The 17,320-nt window shown below is 50.3% G+C and overlaps 1 protein-coding gene across 13 annotated transcripts in view; it reads right to left on the minus strand.

The window, feature by feature from the left end:
- P4HA2 (prolyl 4-hydroxylase subunit alpha 2) overlaps positions 1-16,904 on the minus strand; it is a 35,653-nt gene extending 18,749 nt beyond the window's left edge. For 2 of the 13 annotated variants that reach the window (XM_055299429.2, XM_063613002.1), the window contains exons 1-6: positions 16,578-16,637; positions 15,886-16,058; positions 7,415-7,514; positions 6,623-6,719; positions 6,067-6,218; positions 2,786-2,923 (exon numbers count right to left, since the gene is read on the minus strand). In XM_055299429.2, coding sequence (XP_055155404.1) covers positions 2,786-2,923; positions 6,067-6,218; positions 6,623-6,719; positions 7,415-7,502 — 475 coding nt within the window. In that variant the 5' untranslated portion in view covers positions 7,503-7,514; positions 15,886-16,058; positions 16,578-16,637. Of the gene's footprint in view, positions 1-2,785; positions 2,924-6,066; positions 6,219-6,622; positions 6,720-7,414; positions 7,539-15,885; positions 16,059-16,338 lie in introns of all 13 variants that reach the window. The other 11 variants (XM_055299428.2, XM_055299433.2, XM_063613006.1 and 8 more) reach the window with 10 other exon arrangements.
- Positions 16,905-17,320: the final 416 nt, after the last annotated feature.

Consider the following 17,320-nt stretch of genomic DNA (forward strand, 5'->3'; position numbering starts at 1 on the left):
TGCCAGCTTTGGCTGTTAAGTGGCAGGGACCTTGCTGAGTATCAGCTCAGTGGGTCTTATGACCAAAGGTCATCTGCTGTAGAGGGAGTGCTGGAAAGTGACCATGAAGATAGTTTCAAGCCAATATGAAGAAGCAGCTACAGGGAGATGCAGGATTTAGGGTGGGCTCAAGATGGGAAAGACTATGTATGTGGTTCTTCAGAGAATAATGAGAAAGCAGATACCATGGAGGGGAAGTAGGGGCTGTGACTCTCCCTGGAAAGCAAGGAAGACTCCCCACAGCCCCATTAACAGCAACCTGGACATGGTTGACACAAAAGAACTCAAAGAAGGCTCTTTCTGCCTGGAATGAAACCCCTACACAGTAGGCTAAATGCTTCAGGGACCAGGGTCTGTTCACCCCGGTGGCTCAGGAACCAATAAGGAGGAATAGGAAGTTGGGGAGAGTAAACACAAGATGAAGTCCACAGGTAGGCCAGGGATTGCGGGGGCTCCTGGAGCCCCTTTTCCCTCTCCACAGGTCTCCTCTGGCTCTGCAGGCCCAGGAACCTGCATTGCTGGGGCAGAGTAACATAGCTGACTGAGCTGGGGCTCTGGAGCTGAACTAAACTAGGTCTGTGTTGGCCTCACTAGGGCGCCCACCAGCTGCGTGACTATAGACAAGTTATCGTATCTCTCTAAGTTTCAGTCCCCTTATCTCTAAATAAAGATAATATCATCAATTTTAAAGAGCTTGTGCCAAGAATTCAACGAGATGACATATGAAGATGTCTCCTATGATCCCCAGGATGCTAATGACCAGTAGCTATTATGAACATGTCTCCCAGATGCCAAGAATGCTAAGAATGGCTCCCTGGCACTCAGCATCCTCCCCAGAAGCCAACTCGAATGTCTACTCCCTGGAGAGCACTTGGGAGAGTGACAGCTGAGCTGAGCGCTGACAGGCAATCAGACATGGAGTAGCCTAACTGACATGGGTAAAGGTATTCCTATAGAGGGGGTGCGACAAAAGAGCTGAGTGATAGGGAAAGCTGAGCACAATGGGCAAGGAAGCCAGGAAAATGGAGTCATACGGGACCCCAAAGACCACACACAGGAGGAGTTTGGGTTTAGCTTTGGAAATTAAGCACAGTAATCAGGAACTCATGCGAACAAATGTGTGCTTAAGACCACATGGAGGATGGTCTTAAGCAGTGAGCTGGAGGTAGGAGACAAGTCAGAATGGTATTTTGATAATCAAATTGAGAAAAAAGTAGCTGTGAGGCTGGAGTCAGGGGATAAGCACGGAAGACATGAGAGAAGGAGGTAGAATCCATAGGCCTTAGGCTTCTGGCTTAGGCAGCCAGAGGATGGAGGTCCTTTTCGCTGAGATAGAAGGATGAGGGGGAAGGTAAAGTGTTCACAAGGAGATGAGGATTTCAGTTCAGGACACATGAAGCTCGAGAAGTCCATGGAACACTCAAGTAGAGATGTCCCAAAGGCATCTGTCTACACTGGTTAGAAGCTCAGGAGACAAGCCTTGGCAGGAAACACAGATCTGGATGTCATCCACCTCAGGTGATGGAAATGGCTGGGCTCACCTGGGGAAGGTACTCAGGGAGAAGATGAGGTAAGGATGGAGTCCTAGGGAGTAATTCCCTTCTGCCCCATATCCCTATTCAGGACATTCATGGGTTTCCTGAGTGAACGTGAGAGGTCAACGCCAGGGTGTGGTTCCCTCCTCCAAGCAACCAATCTCAAGGCTACAGAGTGAACAGATCTTGCAGGTGCCCTGAACTGCCCTCTCTCTAATGGAGTCTAAAAGGGGGCAGCTGGGGCTCTGGAGCTGGAATAAGCTGGGTCTGCATGGGCCCCACACAGTGAATCGCTGGGTTTACTGGTCTCCAGCAGCCCTCAAAACATCTTCTTATAAACACTAACACTGGGAAGTCAGTGGGAGAGGGGCCACTTGAGAGAAAATAAACAGAGAGGCTAAAAGAGAAGCAGGTATCAGCATCCTACAATTCAAAGGAGGAGAGAACATCACAAAGAATGAGGCAATCCATCTGTCAAATGCTGCTGTGAAGTTAAAGAACATTATGTGTGAAACTTGTTCGCTGCATTTACCAGCCAAGTGGCCACTGATGACCTTGCAAGAACAGCATCAGTGACAGTGGGGAAAAAGGCCAGTCTACTGTGAGTTCAGGAGTATATGGGAACTAGGAAAGTGGACAGAGTATAGATTACTCTATCCAGTAGCCTAACCAGGAGGGGAGAAGAGATGGATCAGCAGCAAAGACTCAAAAGACTCTCAGATACTGATGGAGGCAAGTGTAAGATGAGCAAGAATAGAGCCTATATGGGAGCTGAAGGGTAGAACCCAGAGAGGTGGAGACAGAATGTATAGCAGCAGAGATTGTAACTGAGAGGATTCAGGACAGGGGGAGAGTAAGCCCAGATCAGCCTTAGATGAAAAGACACTGGAGGGTGGGAGATAAGAAGCAGGTCTGAATGCAGATCTGTGTGGTGCTCTGGGGACAGAGGCGGAGGGGTTCCTGAGCAGCAAGTTTGGCTTTCTCTGAGATGCAAGAGGAGAGGGCCTTGGCTAATACATGGAGGGAGGTGGCAGGGCAGGGGCTGAGGGATAAACCTCTCATGGGAGAGGGAGTCCAGCACAAACTGGTGAGCCAAGAGGTGCACCAGAGGTGCACCCAAGGGTAGAGGCGACAAGTTGGTGGTGGCTCCAACCTGTCCCGCCACTAAAGAGACACATGCGGGACAGGCAACACCTGGAGTGGTGAGTTACCTGGAAGTTCCCCTCTGGAAATTGTGCCTGGGTCCAGCCTGTATGTGTCCTGAAGTCTCATCAGGGCTTTGGCAGCTCCTATCTCGTCCTCATCAGTGGGGAAGAACTGCCGCTGCACAGAGAGGTTGGCGATAAAACCTTCCAAATGAGAGTCAGAACAAGAGATTACCCTTGATCCAGGGGCAGAATTCCACTTGGGACCAGAGAGGCAGCCATAAAGAGGGTCTCTGGCTAGTGAAATTTCCCCACCCCCTCCCTCAAAGGCTGTTGCCCCCTTCCACCAGGAAGTCGTCCCTGATGACTCCAGTCTATGGGGACTTTTCCTTTCTTACTCCTCATTGTACCTACTGCCCGTGTTGCTCTTTGGAACTAAGTAGAAACAGTCTACCATATTGGTTAATATTTAGGAGTCTAGAAGTCTTGGCTCCAAAGCATTCAGTTAGAGCTGGTGGAGACAGAAGAAACAGAGGATAGAGAGGGTAACTGAGAAGAGCACGGGAGAGGACTCAGGGAAGAACTGTCAACCACTCAGTGGAAAATGAATCTCATGGAAAACTTTGATCCAGGGTAATTGGGCTAGTCAGGTAAACACAGACTTCCAGCACACATTTCAAGTTGAGGAGTCCAAGGGACAATGGCAGTTAACTAATGAAGCCGAGCTGGCCACTCATTACTGACCACTGGCACTTATCATCCAGAAAGGTAATGATGAAAGTCCTGGAGGTCATCCCCCTCCCCTAGGTTGACAGCTGAAGGACCACCTAGACAGGCCAAGGACCAAGGTGGGGCTGCACCAACCCAGCAAGGTCAGTCCCCTGAGAGACAACAGTGGGCCTGTTCTCCTCTGTACTCCCACCACTCAGACCTGCAATGAGTTCAGGGCATGGGCTCTCCAGTTATGGTGCTCAAGACCACAGCCTGAAGCCTGGGAGAGCTTTTGACCACAGAAGTACTCCAAGGAGGCTTTTCTGGGACTCCAAGCCCTAGCTGCAAAGTAAGATGTGTACCTCCTACAATCCCAGGTGGGAGCCAAGCCTTCCCCGGCTGACTTAGGGCCTTCAATTCTGCCTCTATGCTGAGAAGTGAGAGGGGAACAACAAGGCCATTCCTTCCCCAACCTCTTCCCAAGAGCAGCTATATCCACTGCCACCTATGACTTCCGACCTAAACATCCACTTCAGCCATAACTGGGGACAGGGACCAAGATGCTGTAACCCTGCCTTCCTTGTCTTCATAGCTACATGGTCAGGGACTCTAAAGAGTTTAGAATCTGGTGGGGTGGGGGTAGGGGAACATGCTGCCAGGAAAAGCCACACTGTCAGCATGCCCCACTCATTTCAGGGGCAAGAAAAGTCAGAGATGAAAACAACCAATTATTCTCTGGGCCTGCCCTATCTCCTTCCAGGTAATCATAAGGTTTTCCAAAGGAACCAGATGATGGCAGGAGTGTAGGGTGTGGAGAACAAGATTGGAGACAGGAGGTCATCTGGGTAGGCTTAGTCTCCTGCCGTGCAGGCAGAACAGCCTGTCCCTAGCTGCAGGCCCAGGAGGAGAGGCGGGAGTCTGGGAAAGGCAGCCGTGGTTTCTGGAGGCAGTGAGCTCATTGGGCACAGCTCCAGCCTGGCTGAGCTCACCAATCCCTCTCCAGAGGCCACCCTGCCCCCAAGCCCAACCCAGTCTGGCCACATGGGCTAAAATGTCTCAGCCAGAGAGACAGCTAGTCTGAAGTTAATCAGCACTCACAGCTCAGGGAAAAGAGGCAGTGAAGAGCTGGGTACAGTGGCTCTGTGCCTATTGTTCCAGCTACTCAGGAGGCTGAGGCAGGAGGATCACGTGAGGCCAGGAGTTCAAGGCTGCAGTGTGCTATGATCGCACCTGTGAATAGCCACTGCACTCCAGTCTGGGCTAATATAGTGAGACCCTGTCCCTTTAAAAAAAGAAAAAAAAGGCGGCCGGGAATGGTGGCTCACACCTGTAATCCCAGCACTTTGGGAGGTGGAGATGGGTGGATCACGAGGTCAAGAGATCAAGAACATCCTAGCCAACATGGTGAAACCCTGTCTCTACTAAAAATACCAAAAAAAAAAATTAGCTGGGCATGGTGGCACGTGCCTATAATCCCAGCTACTCAGGAGGCTGAGGCAGGAGAATTGCTTGAACCCGGAGGCAGAGGTTGCAGTGAGCCGAGATCGTGCCACTACACTCCAGTCTGGTGACAGAGTGAGACTCTGTCTCAAAAAAAAAAAAAAAAAAAAAGTCAGTGAGTCCAGGGAACTAAACGCAGGGCTAGGAGTTAGGAGAGCCCACCTTCAGGCCCACCCTACCATCTCTTCTTATTGACAGAAAAGTATTAGGGCATAAAAAGTATTATCACAATAAAAGCACCAGGTATAGTTTAAAGCTTTTAAAAAGTTCACACTCTGATCTGTAAATATCACTTCTAGGAATTTACCCTAAAAAAGTAATCAGAAGTATACACCAAGAAATATGTAAAAAGGTGCTGATAATTCAGAAAAAATCCCATATCCAATGACTTGACCCATTTGACAGTATTATCAGTATGACAGATTATCACCATCTGACAGGTAATCACCATCCAGCCATTAAAATCATGTTGCAGAAGAACGCTGAATGGCATATAAAGAAGCTGGGAAATTCATGGAAAGAATTTTTTCTTCTGTCACAAATCTACCAACAGATATGCTTTGTTTGTAAAAGATATGAATAGGAATGAATTTAGATCAGACCTATGCTCCCCAGCTTCCCAGCTTGCCCTGGTCCCATCATCCAGCCCACTTGACACTTGTAAATTCATTTGTCCCTCCAAGCAACTGAGTTTGCATGCCCTGGTATGTATGTATAGTTCCATTTTTTAAATGTATATGCATAGGTAGAAAAACTATAATTTTAATAATGCTCACCACTGGGCAATTGGATTAAGAATTATAATTCTCTTGTTTTTGTGTTTTCCGACTTTTCTATAAACATGTATCACTAAAGTATAATTGGAAAAATGTCATTAGCAAAAAATAAGAAAAGACAGACACTAAAAAAAAAGATGCTAAAAAAAAGAACTGACCATCACTACATGTTAAAAACCAAGGACAGCCAACTTCCAGGTCCCCACAGAGAAGGGAGAGAGCCATGAGACCAGCAGGGTACTGTTTCCACAATGCACTTGCCCACCAACACCCAGACCCAAGACAGGCTCAGACACAACAACCCAGGCATGAGCACACGAACATATGGGCTCACTCAAGTACCTGCTCACCGTCCCTCACCTGCAGCTGAGTCCTGCAGGACAAGGTCCTCCAGCGCAGGCCAGTCTGTGTTTAGCCGCTTCACCAGTTTGTAGGCATTCACAGGGTGGGCCAGGTAGCCCTCAGCGTCAGCAGCTGACTTGCTAGTCAAGGCTTCCATTTTGTTGGCCCAGCTGTGGAACCAGAGGAAAAGGAAGACTAACGCATCCACCCACATAGGTCTTGACCTGTGATAATTTCCCTAGTGAGAATTCCCTGGTGCCAGGTTCTGGGGCCCTTTTCATCAAGAGGCAATGAAAAATGAATACAGTAACTCCCCACAGATACTTCTAGCCCCTTAATCTAGATAACAGCTGGGACCCCCAATGTAAGGGAAAAGGTCTTAAATAGAAAATAAACAGTGACTCCTTAGCCCATATACTTCGCTCCTCTCAAGGACTGGCATGAAGTAACCCGGCCAGCCCCACATCACCCTCTCAAGGGCTTCCTCTTATAGGCACCCTGGATGGCTTCCTTGTTCCTTGACGGGCAGAAGGGAAGGAAGGCCAACTAAGGATGGTATGGGGACTTAGGACACCTCTTAATCTTGGAAAGCTTGGCTTCCTCCACAAGGATGTACTCCTTCAGAGACTGTACCAGCTCTTTCTCTGCATAAATCAGGTCAGTCATGTGCCCTGCAAGGGAGAGAAGAAAGGCACCAGTGAGAAACAGACGAGGGGTGTCCAGCCTACTTCCTTGGGGCACAGAATAGCTGGACAGAAGCAAGTCCCTGGGATAAGAACATGTCAGCTCTCTGGGGATCATAGGGACTTGGAGTTAAAGGAGGCCTAGGCACTCATGGGGTCCTATCTCCCAACTTCAGGAAGAAAGAGGCAGAGGCACCAAGGGGATGTTTGAAATAAATGCATTGGATGTCACTCAAGAAGCAGCCCTAAATCTCATTCTCTGACTGTTACATAGCTGGTCATGACACTGGGGCATGGATATCCTGGGGGCTCACCAGAGGATAAAAAGCTCTGAACTTTAGGTCAGAAGGATAGGAAAAGCTTGATCCTCAGGATACAAAGGATTTGCTGCTCAGAACCACTCTCTGGTCCAAGGGCAAGGTGGTCAAAAAGACCAGAGAGCCCAAGTGCAGCCTGCACTTCCCAGGGAGAAAGACCCAATTCAGACATCTGGCTCCCTGAACATCCAGATCACTGGGATCTTATAGGGTAAAACAGCAACTCTGCCAGTTCCACTCTCCTCAGAACTGGTCAAAACCAGTAGTTAAGGCTATCCCACTCTAAATGAGAACAGGCTGCAGCCAGATACATCCGTGACATGTGAGCCAAAGTGTCAGTGAGACGACAGTCCTGTTGGCACGTACCAATAGAGGTGAAGAATTCGGCCTGCACACAGCTCAGGACACCAAACCAGGCCATCAGCAATGCAGACACCCAGAGTTTCATGGTCATAGAGGGAAGTGTCTGAAAGGCATTCAATGACAATCACTGGATCAACAAAGTGAAAAAGAGTAATTTAGGTGAGGAGACACATATAGGCATGTGCACACATATGCAGATAATCAAACATACCAAAATCCTGGCCTAGCACACAGAAACTAAAAAGGACAAACAGCAGAAAGAACAAAGAGCATGCAGCCAGTGATGTGTGCTCAATTCTAGTCCCTGCTCTGGGAAGTCATGTGCCCTATGCAAAGAGCCCATCCTCTCAACTCCCAGCAACCACCTGTACCATGAGAAGGCGGAATCACAGTGGGGTACAGTCAGCTCTGGTTCCAATGGTCTGTCAGCCCAAGATTCTGGCCCATTCCTTCTTATTTCACAGACTGCTGCTTGTTTCTATCTTACCTTCCAACACATATGCCAGGACAGTGCCAGGTTCTGGGGAACCAGTCCCTGCCCACAAGGAGGCAACAGTACACGAGAGATAATAACAGAAAGATAATTTGACAAAATATCCTCCAGGGTACCAACACCCAAACTAAGGTGTACAACAGATGGCCAGCCAGAAGAGGAATAAAACTAACCCTTGTCAGTCTGCACCTGCCAGAGAAAGAGCAGTCAGAGGAGACAGTCTCCTAGGCAGACAGTGTTCTTCCTGTAGTAAGGCTCCTTGGCAGACACTGTTCTCGCTGGCCCGTCACCATTCATTCACAAATATTTACTGAAGACCCGCAGATGCCAGGCACTGATCTAGGCACTCAGGAGACAAAAATGAATATGCCACACATGGCCAAAACCTCAGGCTGGGCTGCTGACATGGGAAAGGGGCCAGCTACTGTCTTCTCATCAGCCCAGAAATAGGCACAACCTGAGACAAACCCCACTGGCAGTAAACCTCAGTCCACAACAGAAGCTTCTGATATCGTCTCCCAGCTGAGCCATGCAGCCTAGACTGTGCTGGAGGATTAGCACCCATCTATACCCCAGCTTTGGTGGTCTTCTTCCTGCCCTGCTTTTGAGCACCCCACTGGAGTGCTCAAATGGAAATTTACTAAGACAAAACAAGCAAAACAAAGGAAATACAAATGCTTCCCCCCAAAAAACATAAGCCTTATCTGACAGAATCCTAAGTCTAAGCTAATGCCAGTTCATCAATTTTTTGCCCACCATACTTGATTAGACACACAGCACACCCGATTCCTCATCTTACTCTTTCAGAAGAAATCCTAATCCATTGAGATTCCAGGTTAGGCTCAGAGAAGGCCAACCACAACTCCCATCTGCAAACGGATCCTCTATCAGAAGGAAAGAATAAGTGAATGGCCCCATGTGCTCATGCCTACACCAAATGTCTGCAGAGCTGACAGTCTTCCTGTCATAGTCTAGGTGTGGGGGTCCCAAGACACACAGGACAATTATCTTTCAACCTGGAACCTGCTGCAGGGTAGGGAGTATTGTGCTAAGGGGTCCATTAGGGAGTTAAAGCAGCAGAAGAGAGCAAATCAAGAGAAAGTGAGTAAGCCTGGGCTGGCCCTGAGGGAGAGTCCAGGCCCTCCTGGTTCTAGCCACAGGTCTGCTCCAAGGCCTTACTATACTGTCTTCTCTATCCCAGGATTTCAGAAGGCCTCTCTCTTGCTTACACAAGCCCCTTATACCTAAGTGATGTGGTGTCTGTTCCTTGTTCTTCAAAAGGCTTGACTGGCTCAGGCTCAGCACCTTCTGTATGTATGTAGGGAAGGGACAGTGAAAACACAGAGCTGGGAAGATGTATCTGTGAGCAGAAAGGGACCAACTGACTGCTCCTCAGAGCTGGGGTGGTGGGAGAACAGGGCCCAGGCAGGATTCCAAACCAGACATGGTTGGAAGTGGGGAACCCAGCATCTCTCCCCAGGTGTGTCTCCAGTTGCAGTTGCATACCTTTTTAGAGGCCAGATAAATTCCAGGGAGGAAGTCTGTCCATTCCTTTCAAATCATTCTGCTCCTATCATCTATGGTTCATACCTCACAACACTCAGGGAAAAGCCAGGTTTCTTCATTACATGAATACCAGCTGTGATTTCTCTGGAATGTGCGATCTGGCTTAGACTGAGCCCGTTCTTGAATCTCAGCCTGGAGGCACAGCCTCAAAGAATCACAGATGGGGTTTGGGCAGAGCCTCAAAGAATCACAGGTAATTACAGATGACTTACCTACCAAGAGCCTGCAAAGTCTTGCTCTGGTGGCAGAAGGGGATAACTAACTCTGCTAGCCTGGAGAGCTGGGCACCTCCAAGCAGCTCCCAGACTGCATCAACACTGACATCTCTGGCAGGGGTACTCTGGAGCCCTGCCCCATTTCTCTCAAGCCTGGGCCCCTTAACTCAAAAGGCTCTGTACAAAAAGTCCTCTAATTAGAGTCAGATTGGGAAGAGGCAGCATCCAATAGGGACTGTGCCCCACAATGTGGGAAAGGCCAACCTCCATCCCATCTCATAACTATGCCCACAGCTTGCTTAAGACAGAGTAGGTAAAAGTATGTGGTACCTGCTAAGTGCCCCTACAAAGCATCCAGTGCTGCCAAAAGCCCTCCCAGTAACCCTCAAAATCCAACTGGAATAAGTCTGGAGGTGAACAATGTCAAACCCACTTTTACGAAAAACAAAGTGACATCTTGAGCAGAAAACCAATACTGAGTTTTATCTGTGCTGCATTCCCAGAGTTTAGAACAATGTCTGTCCCATACCAGGAACACAACAAAAAATACTTCACCACACACATGTTCAAATTAGGAAACCACAACAATAGAAATTTTACATTTCTTCTATACAATGAGTTTTTATGGAGTATATTAAGAATGAATACTATATATCAACATGGAGAGATCTCAGCATACTGTTAAGTGAGAAAAGTGGGCCCCAAATAATATGCACTCTATAATTCCATTTTTGTAAGGAAAAATTAATGTATGTGTGTATATACAGAGATGGAAGAAAAGAGTCATACATCTGGCTATATCTTGGTGAAATAATTTCTTTTTATTTTTATGCTTGTTTCTCTTTCTACAAGAAATTCTATAGCAATTTTTAAAATTATTTTATCATATGCTTAAAATGTAAAGAAAACAAAGCAGGCCCTTCTCAAACAGACTCCAAACAGGACCTGCCAGCCCCAGTGTTTGGACCCCCACAGGGAAGTCCTGCAAAACCTGCCAACATCCCAGCAACAGCGATTCACCCATCAGGCGACTGGCACTGTTTCTAAACATGGAGCAATTCCAAGACATACAACCAGAGGTCCTACCAAACCTGAACTTTGGAAAAGACATTTACAATCTGGCCAAATGGCCATGAAAAGATGTTTCCAGCTGCAAACCAGCAGCGTCCTTAGCTTCTCTCCTTACCTCATCAGACAGACCCTCTGCCAAGCTCCCAGCTGCAACCCAAATGCAACAGCTTGAGTTTTAACAATGTATTTAACAGCCTAGAGACAGAACATGAGCTTGCTGAGAACAAACTGGTCTTGCTTGGCAGTGAACAAGAAGCTGCCTGCCTTCTGTGAAGGGGGAAAACCTAACTGGACATGACTCCCCGCTACCTCCAACTCTAGGATAACAGGGCTGAAAGGACCTGTGTGTTCAGCCTAAGAGGATCCAGAGGCTCCAGGAGACCCTGCCACCCAAGCACGTGGATGTCCATTCAGGCCCATAAGCTGCTGCCACAGCACCCTAGGCAAGTATGGGGGGCACGCTACTCTCCTTAGCCTCAGTCATCACCCTGATCTGAGCCACCCCTAACTTCCCCTACAGCCATCCTGGCCCCCACTACACTGGCCTCTCCACATGTCACCTGGCCTTCCTCCCACCTCTGCTCTACAAAGTAGCCAGCATAGTTTATCAAGGCCCTCCTTTGGCTCTCTACTGCCATCAGGATAAAGTTCAAACTCTTTAGCCCAAAGGGTCCTTTTGACTGTGTGATCAGGCCCTGCTGCCCTCTCCAGCCTCATCTCACCATGCCAGGTTTCGTATCTTCAACAACTACTTTATGTGAAAAAATATTCTCCTTTACCAAGAACCTAATAAAGCCAAGATCTTTACCTGTATCTATCCACATACTTTCTCTGCCTGGTACATGAACAGTGGTTGACTTCCACTTCCCCACCTGGGTACCATCAACACCACAAAGTCTTGCTTCAGTAACTAGACAATGAAGTAGCAGAGAAGGCTGTTAAAACTGACATGCAAAAGCCAAGTTGGGTTTTCAGTCACAGTCTTGGCAGAGACTTGGCAGTCTGGATGAGACTAACTCATAAAAGGGAACTACATTTGAGGATAAAATCCATATACCACTATATTGGATGCATCTTACGTCCCACCTTGCAACCCCTTGGTCTCACCTGTCTCCCAGGTCCCAGGGTATTTACTTTGCCTCAGCCCAGTGGAGGAGACTATCCAGGCCCATGCCAGAATCTCTGGCTCCTGTCACTATCTCCAGACTCTGTTGAAGTACCAGATTGGCCTCCCCAGTAGCTACCAAAGGGCCCTCATAGGGTAACCAAGTACATCTCCGTGCAGAGTAGCCAGCTTGCTAAAACACCACCTCCCATCCTCCTTTATACCTCACTTTTTTTTCTTTTATTTTTTTGAGACAATCTCGCTCTGTCGCCCAGGCTGGAGTGCAGTGGCACAATATTGGCTCAACGCAACCTCCACTTCCTGGGTTCAAGAGATTCTCCTGCCTCAGCCTCCTGAGTAGCTTGGACTACAGGCGTGTGCCACCATGCCCAGCTAATTTTTGTATTTTTAGTAGAGATGGGGTTTCACCATATTGGCCAGCTGGTCTTAAACTCCTGACCTCAGGCAATCCACCCACCTCGGCCTCCCAAAGTGCTGGGATTATAGGCATGAGCCATTGCACAGGCCTGCACCTCACTTTCGTTTTCCCTCACCCTGGCTGCCCTGCAATTACACCTTACAATAAAGCATTAAGTACTTAAGCTCTGTCTCAGGCTGTTTCCTGGGAACACAGTCTGAGATAAGCACTATTTGTTTCCAAAAATCTTTCATTTCTACTATCTAATTCTCACCCAAACCTTCTAAGCTAGATAACGACCTCCATTTCAGATATAAGATAGATACAAATGACCAACAGCTGAGGCTGAGAGAGGGTTTCCTACATATCTGACATCTGACAGCAAATCAATGACAGAACCAAGAGTCAAACCCAGTCCTACTCAGTAATCTGTTACCTTAAAGTGCAATGGACTCCCAAACAAGGGAGCCACACTTTGCCCAGGAAGAGCATGCCTGCCCAGGTTAAGGACTTTATCATGGGTTACACCAAAGGTTCATAAAGCAGGTCCACGACATCCCTGGCTGGATCTCACCAGAGGAAGGAATGCAACATGGACCCAGAAAACAGCAACATGGTCCCTTAAGTTCAGATGGGCAGTCACTCCTACCTTAGACATGACAGCACTCACAAATAACCAGCCAGTCCAGCTCAGGGCAAGGCAGTACAGTCAAATGGATAGGCACACCTGCCCTAGGGTCAGACATACTAAGAGTTAAACCCCAGTTCTACACCATTTCCCGGCTTTGTAACCTTGGACAAGTTATAGGATTCCTCAATTTCTCCATGTATATAATAGAGACAATACTAGGACCTATATCGCATAGGGCTATTGGAGGACTGAATGTGATGACAGATGTTGGCAGGTAGCCCCGCACTAGGCATAATTTATGTCAATCATTAGTACCAAGGGCACCAGAGAAACATCAGTGGACCTGAGGCAGCCAGCTGCCCAGCCCAAGTCAGCTGATTCCTGGGTGAGAAAGAAGGTCCAGACTAGGGGACAGTGAAGATGCAAACAAAGCAGAAATTGGGTGATCTCCACGTCCCAGGAGCACCACAAGAGATGAAACATTTAATTCAGGAGAGACTGGAATCAGGTATAATGTAGTACACTGATCATCAGGGGATAACCCTGGAACTGGTCAATCACTGGCTCTAAAGCTCATCAAGCAATGTTCTCTAGCAAAAGGTGGGGGATTGGACCAATACTCTAGGAACTCACGCACTTATATGCCTCTGACCTGCTCATTCCAGGCTCCTACAAGTACCCAGGCCTGAGGATCTCCATTACACCCTGGCCCTCAGAATGCCAGGTACAAAACAGGCCACCCTCTAAGCAAGCACTTCCTGAAAGGTCCAGAGCAGATGCTGGCCTGTCACCAGGCTCAGATAGATTCCATCTGAGCTGGAGGGCACTCTACCCAAACACTTAATCCTCTGCCCTGCAATGACACCAGCTGAACAAGAACTCTCTTCTAGGGCTCCGGTAAATCATCCAGATTTTTCATTCCCCTCTGCTCTGAGAAAAAAAAACAACAAAAAAAACTGTCTTTCTATCCCTCAGTCCATGTCCCTAACACAAAGCCCACAGACCACAGGACCTTCAGCCCTCTTTGCTCTAGGACAGGCTGATGTCTTACCCTAAGGAACTTCAAATGTCCAAATTGCTAGGTGTGAGCAACTTTCCCGAAGTTGAACTCTCACTCCAGCACTCGGCTGGGCTTGCATGTACTTGCATCACAGCTTTTCCTGCCAACTTCCATCTGCATAATAGTAAACTCTTGACAGACCCCAGGAGCCAGGGACACACCTCCTAGCCCTCTGCACACTATCAGCCAGCGTGGCCACAAATCAGCCAAGGCCTTGCTTCCAGTCTCAGACCCTCCCAAGGATGTGGGAGGGCAGAGTGAAAAAGGGAGGCCTTCTTAGGAAATGAGGAGACCCTAGATTCCCTCAACCGACTCATTCCTCAGAGCTGCACCCACGTAGTCTCTTCCTTTGATGAGCACTCACAGCCCGGCTCTTCCCCTGGCACATGGCCAGCTGCCAATATGAAGCAGCAAACTCAGAGTACGAGCTACCCACAGGCAAGAATAGTGCCTCAGCCACCTCCTCTCTCTCGTCCCTCACTGCAGCCCCAGGCACGCTCCAGTCAGAAGCCAAACAGGCAGAAGGCACTCAAGGGATGAACTGAGATCAGCTGGGGCCAGTCTAAACCAGTGACTAAGTCAGCACTGTCTACAGTACCCCAGTGCAGAGCTTTCGACAGGATACAAGGGCCTATCACATGCCACAGACAACGCCTCAGCTAAGCTGTCACCAAGTCTGCCTGCTGAGCTCTCAGAGAACTAGGGTGATCCAGTATGACAGCATCTCTGAGATGAGGCCCCCAGCCAACTCACTCCATCCTTGCTACACGGCTTCATTGGCTGGGCCACACAGTGGACACTTGGCTGTGTAAGAACAAGGAGGCCCTAAAAGAAAAGAATTCAAAGACCAAACATTCTGTGAGTGGGGAGAAGCAAACAGAGAGACCGGGCCCTGAGGCCCAGAACCACAGTGAGCGGCTACACCCTGGACACTTCAGGGGCAGTTTAAGTACAAGCCAAAGGAGATCCTAGTTCATTTAACAGAGACTAAATTATGGAACCTGTTAATGTCAGATGAGATATAGGCTGAGAACAAGCAGCGGACCCCAAAAACATCCTATAAATTCTTAGGTGGACAACGGATCTCTACAAAGTCTGGGACATTTAAGAATGCCCCAAGCTACAATGTAACAGACTCCAGCCCTTGCTCTTAGGACAGGATTTCCTACAAGAGGGCTGGGGCTGTGAGGCTCCAGGTAGTCTATATCAAGAAGCACAAATCTCAGGCGTCACGCTACAGCAAAAGACAACAGTCTCAGTCTTGGGAGGGATCTCAATGCTCTCCTGCACCATCTCTCTTTTTTTTTTCTTTTTTGAGATGGAGTCTCGCTCTGTCGCCCAGGCTGGAGTGCAGTGGCGCGATCTCAACTCACTGCAACCTCTGCCTCCCAGGTTCAAGCGATTCTCCTGCCTCAGCCTCCCGAGTAGCTGGGACTACAGGTGCGCACCACCATGCCCGGATAATTTTTTGTATTCTCCTGCACCATCTTAAAGAGTCAAATAGAACACAAAGGCCAAGGACCCACCTGGGCTGCCCAGCAATACCTGAGGCAAGAAGTGCCCTGATCCAGGCTCATACTGCGAGGGTCAACTGGGCATCTTACACATGCAGGGCACAGTACCAGGCATGTCGTCTCACTCCAGGGTCGTGAAGACAGTGTCCGTGGACAGCTATCCCCTACAGTGTTCCTTCCCCATCACCTTGCTTCCACTACAAGGCCATAAAGAATGACATTGGCCAAGGTCTCTGCTCCCACTCATATAGGCTGTTCCTCTGTCCACGCTGCCCTTTTGCCAGCCTTCCTCTGACCACTCCAGCTCATGGGTCACCTCCTCCGGGAAGTCCTCTGGCCGGAGCCAGTCAGTGCTCTACCAAGTACCCACAACCCGCATTCCCTTCCAGCACAGCGCTCACCACACTGCTCTGGGCCAGGACCTTCCCGCTCTTCCAATCCGCCTGTCCCACTGGGTTAGCAACTGCTTGCGGTTTCTGGCACACAGAAGGGTCCCGTTTGTTGAATTAGTTAACGAATTATCACGGGTCTCCGCAGCTGCCAAGGAAAAACAACGCTGGTTCCACAAGGATGTCTGGGGGAGAAAAGACTTTCTGATCCAATGGCCCATCTAATGGGCTCCAAGTTGGACCCTGCCCGGACAAGACCTCGGACTCCCAGCCCTTGGGAGGGTGCAGAACGGGCTTAGCCAATATGAAGAGGCCCCTCAGGGCCAGGCGGACGCCGCGCCCCCTCTCCCAATAGCCGGCAGCCCGGGGTCAGGCCGCCACTTCCCGGGAGCCTGACAGGGAAGAGCGGCCAAGTTCCCAGCCCCGCCTGACCGCCGAGGGAACTGCACGAAGGGCGCCGCTGACCTCACCACCCTGAGCTCGGGAAGGCTTGAGGGCGGCGGGACAAGAACCCAGACAGGAACAGGGCGGAGGGTGCAGGGTTGCGGCCCGGGCTGCGTTGCTGGCGGCTAGCAGCGCGACCCCCGGCCCCGGCCCCGGCCCCTAACTCTCGGCCCCGCGCGGGCAGAACGCACAGCCTGGCGACCCCAGCCCGCGCCCCAGCGCTGGGGTTGATCTGGCGGCTGAGCGGGCGGAGCGCTCACCTGGACACTCGCAGCTCCGGGCGTTTCCAGAACCTCCCGCGGCGTCGCCCGGTCAGCTCGGCACCTCCTCCCTTGGCGACTCCGCCTCCGGCCGCGGCCGGGGCTCCGCCCACTTGAGCCGCCGCCACGTCCCCACCTCACGCTCCACACGCCTGCCTGCGTCCTGGCTCCGAGCTCCGGGGGCTTCGGCGGGGTTCGCCGTCTTCTGCGACCCCTGGGAACGCCCAGGCTACCCGGCCTCGCGGGAGCCGGAGCTGGCCGCCCGCGCCCTTCATGCCGCCCGCAGCCCCCCGCACGTACTCCGCGCCCGCCTGGCTTTGGCGCCCCCCACCTGCGGGCCTTGGCCCGCCCTCCTCCCCAGCCCCTGGGCGCCTGGAGAGGTCGCCACGACCCGATCCCCGCGCCGGGGCTGTAGGGAGGGCGTCCCTGGAGGCTGACGGGATTTCCCTGCCTGCCCTCATGCCCATTGCCTGGGGGGCCCTGCCGGGTACACGGGCCCCTTCTTCCCAGCACCACCACAAGGAGGCTGTTACGGGAGGCTGGGATCACCCCGGCTAGGAACTGGGTATCAGGAGAGGAGGCAGACCAGTGGAGAAGACCCTGAGGAAGACTAGGGACCTGGAGCCCACCCCCTGGAGACCAAGATTGGAAGGCCCATTCCCAGGGCCGAGCTCCCAGTGGGTTTCAGAGTCTCGGGCTCTGGTCCAGGCAGTCCTGGTGGCATGTGCAGGGGTGATAGATTG

The sequence above is a fragment of the Symphalangus syndactylus genome, chromosome 11 (genome assembly GCF_028878055.3).
Source record: "Symphalangus syndactylus isolate Jambi chromosome 11, NHGRI_mSymSyn1-v2.1_pri, whole genome shotgun sequence".
In the NCBI taxonomy this organism is placed as follows: domain Eukaryota; kingdom Metazoa; phylum Chordata; class Mammalia; order Primates; family Hylobatidae; genus Symphalangus; species Symphalangus syndactylus.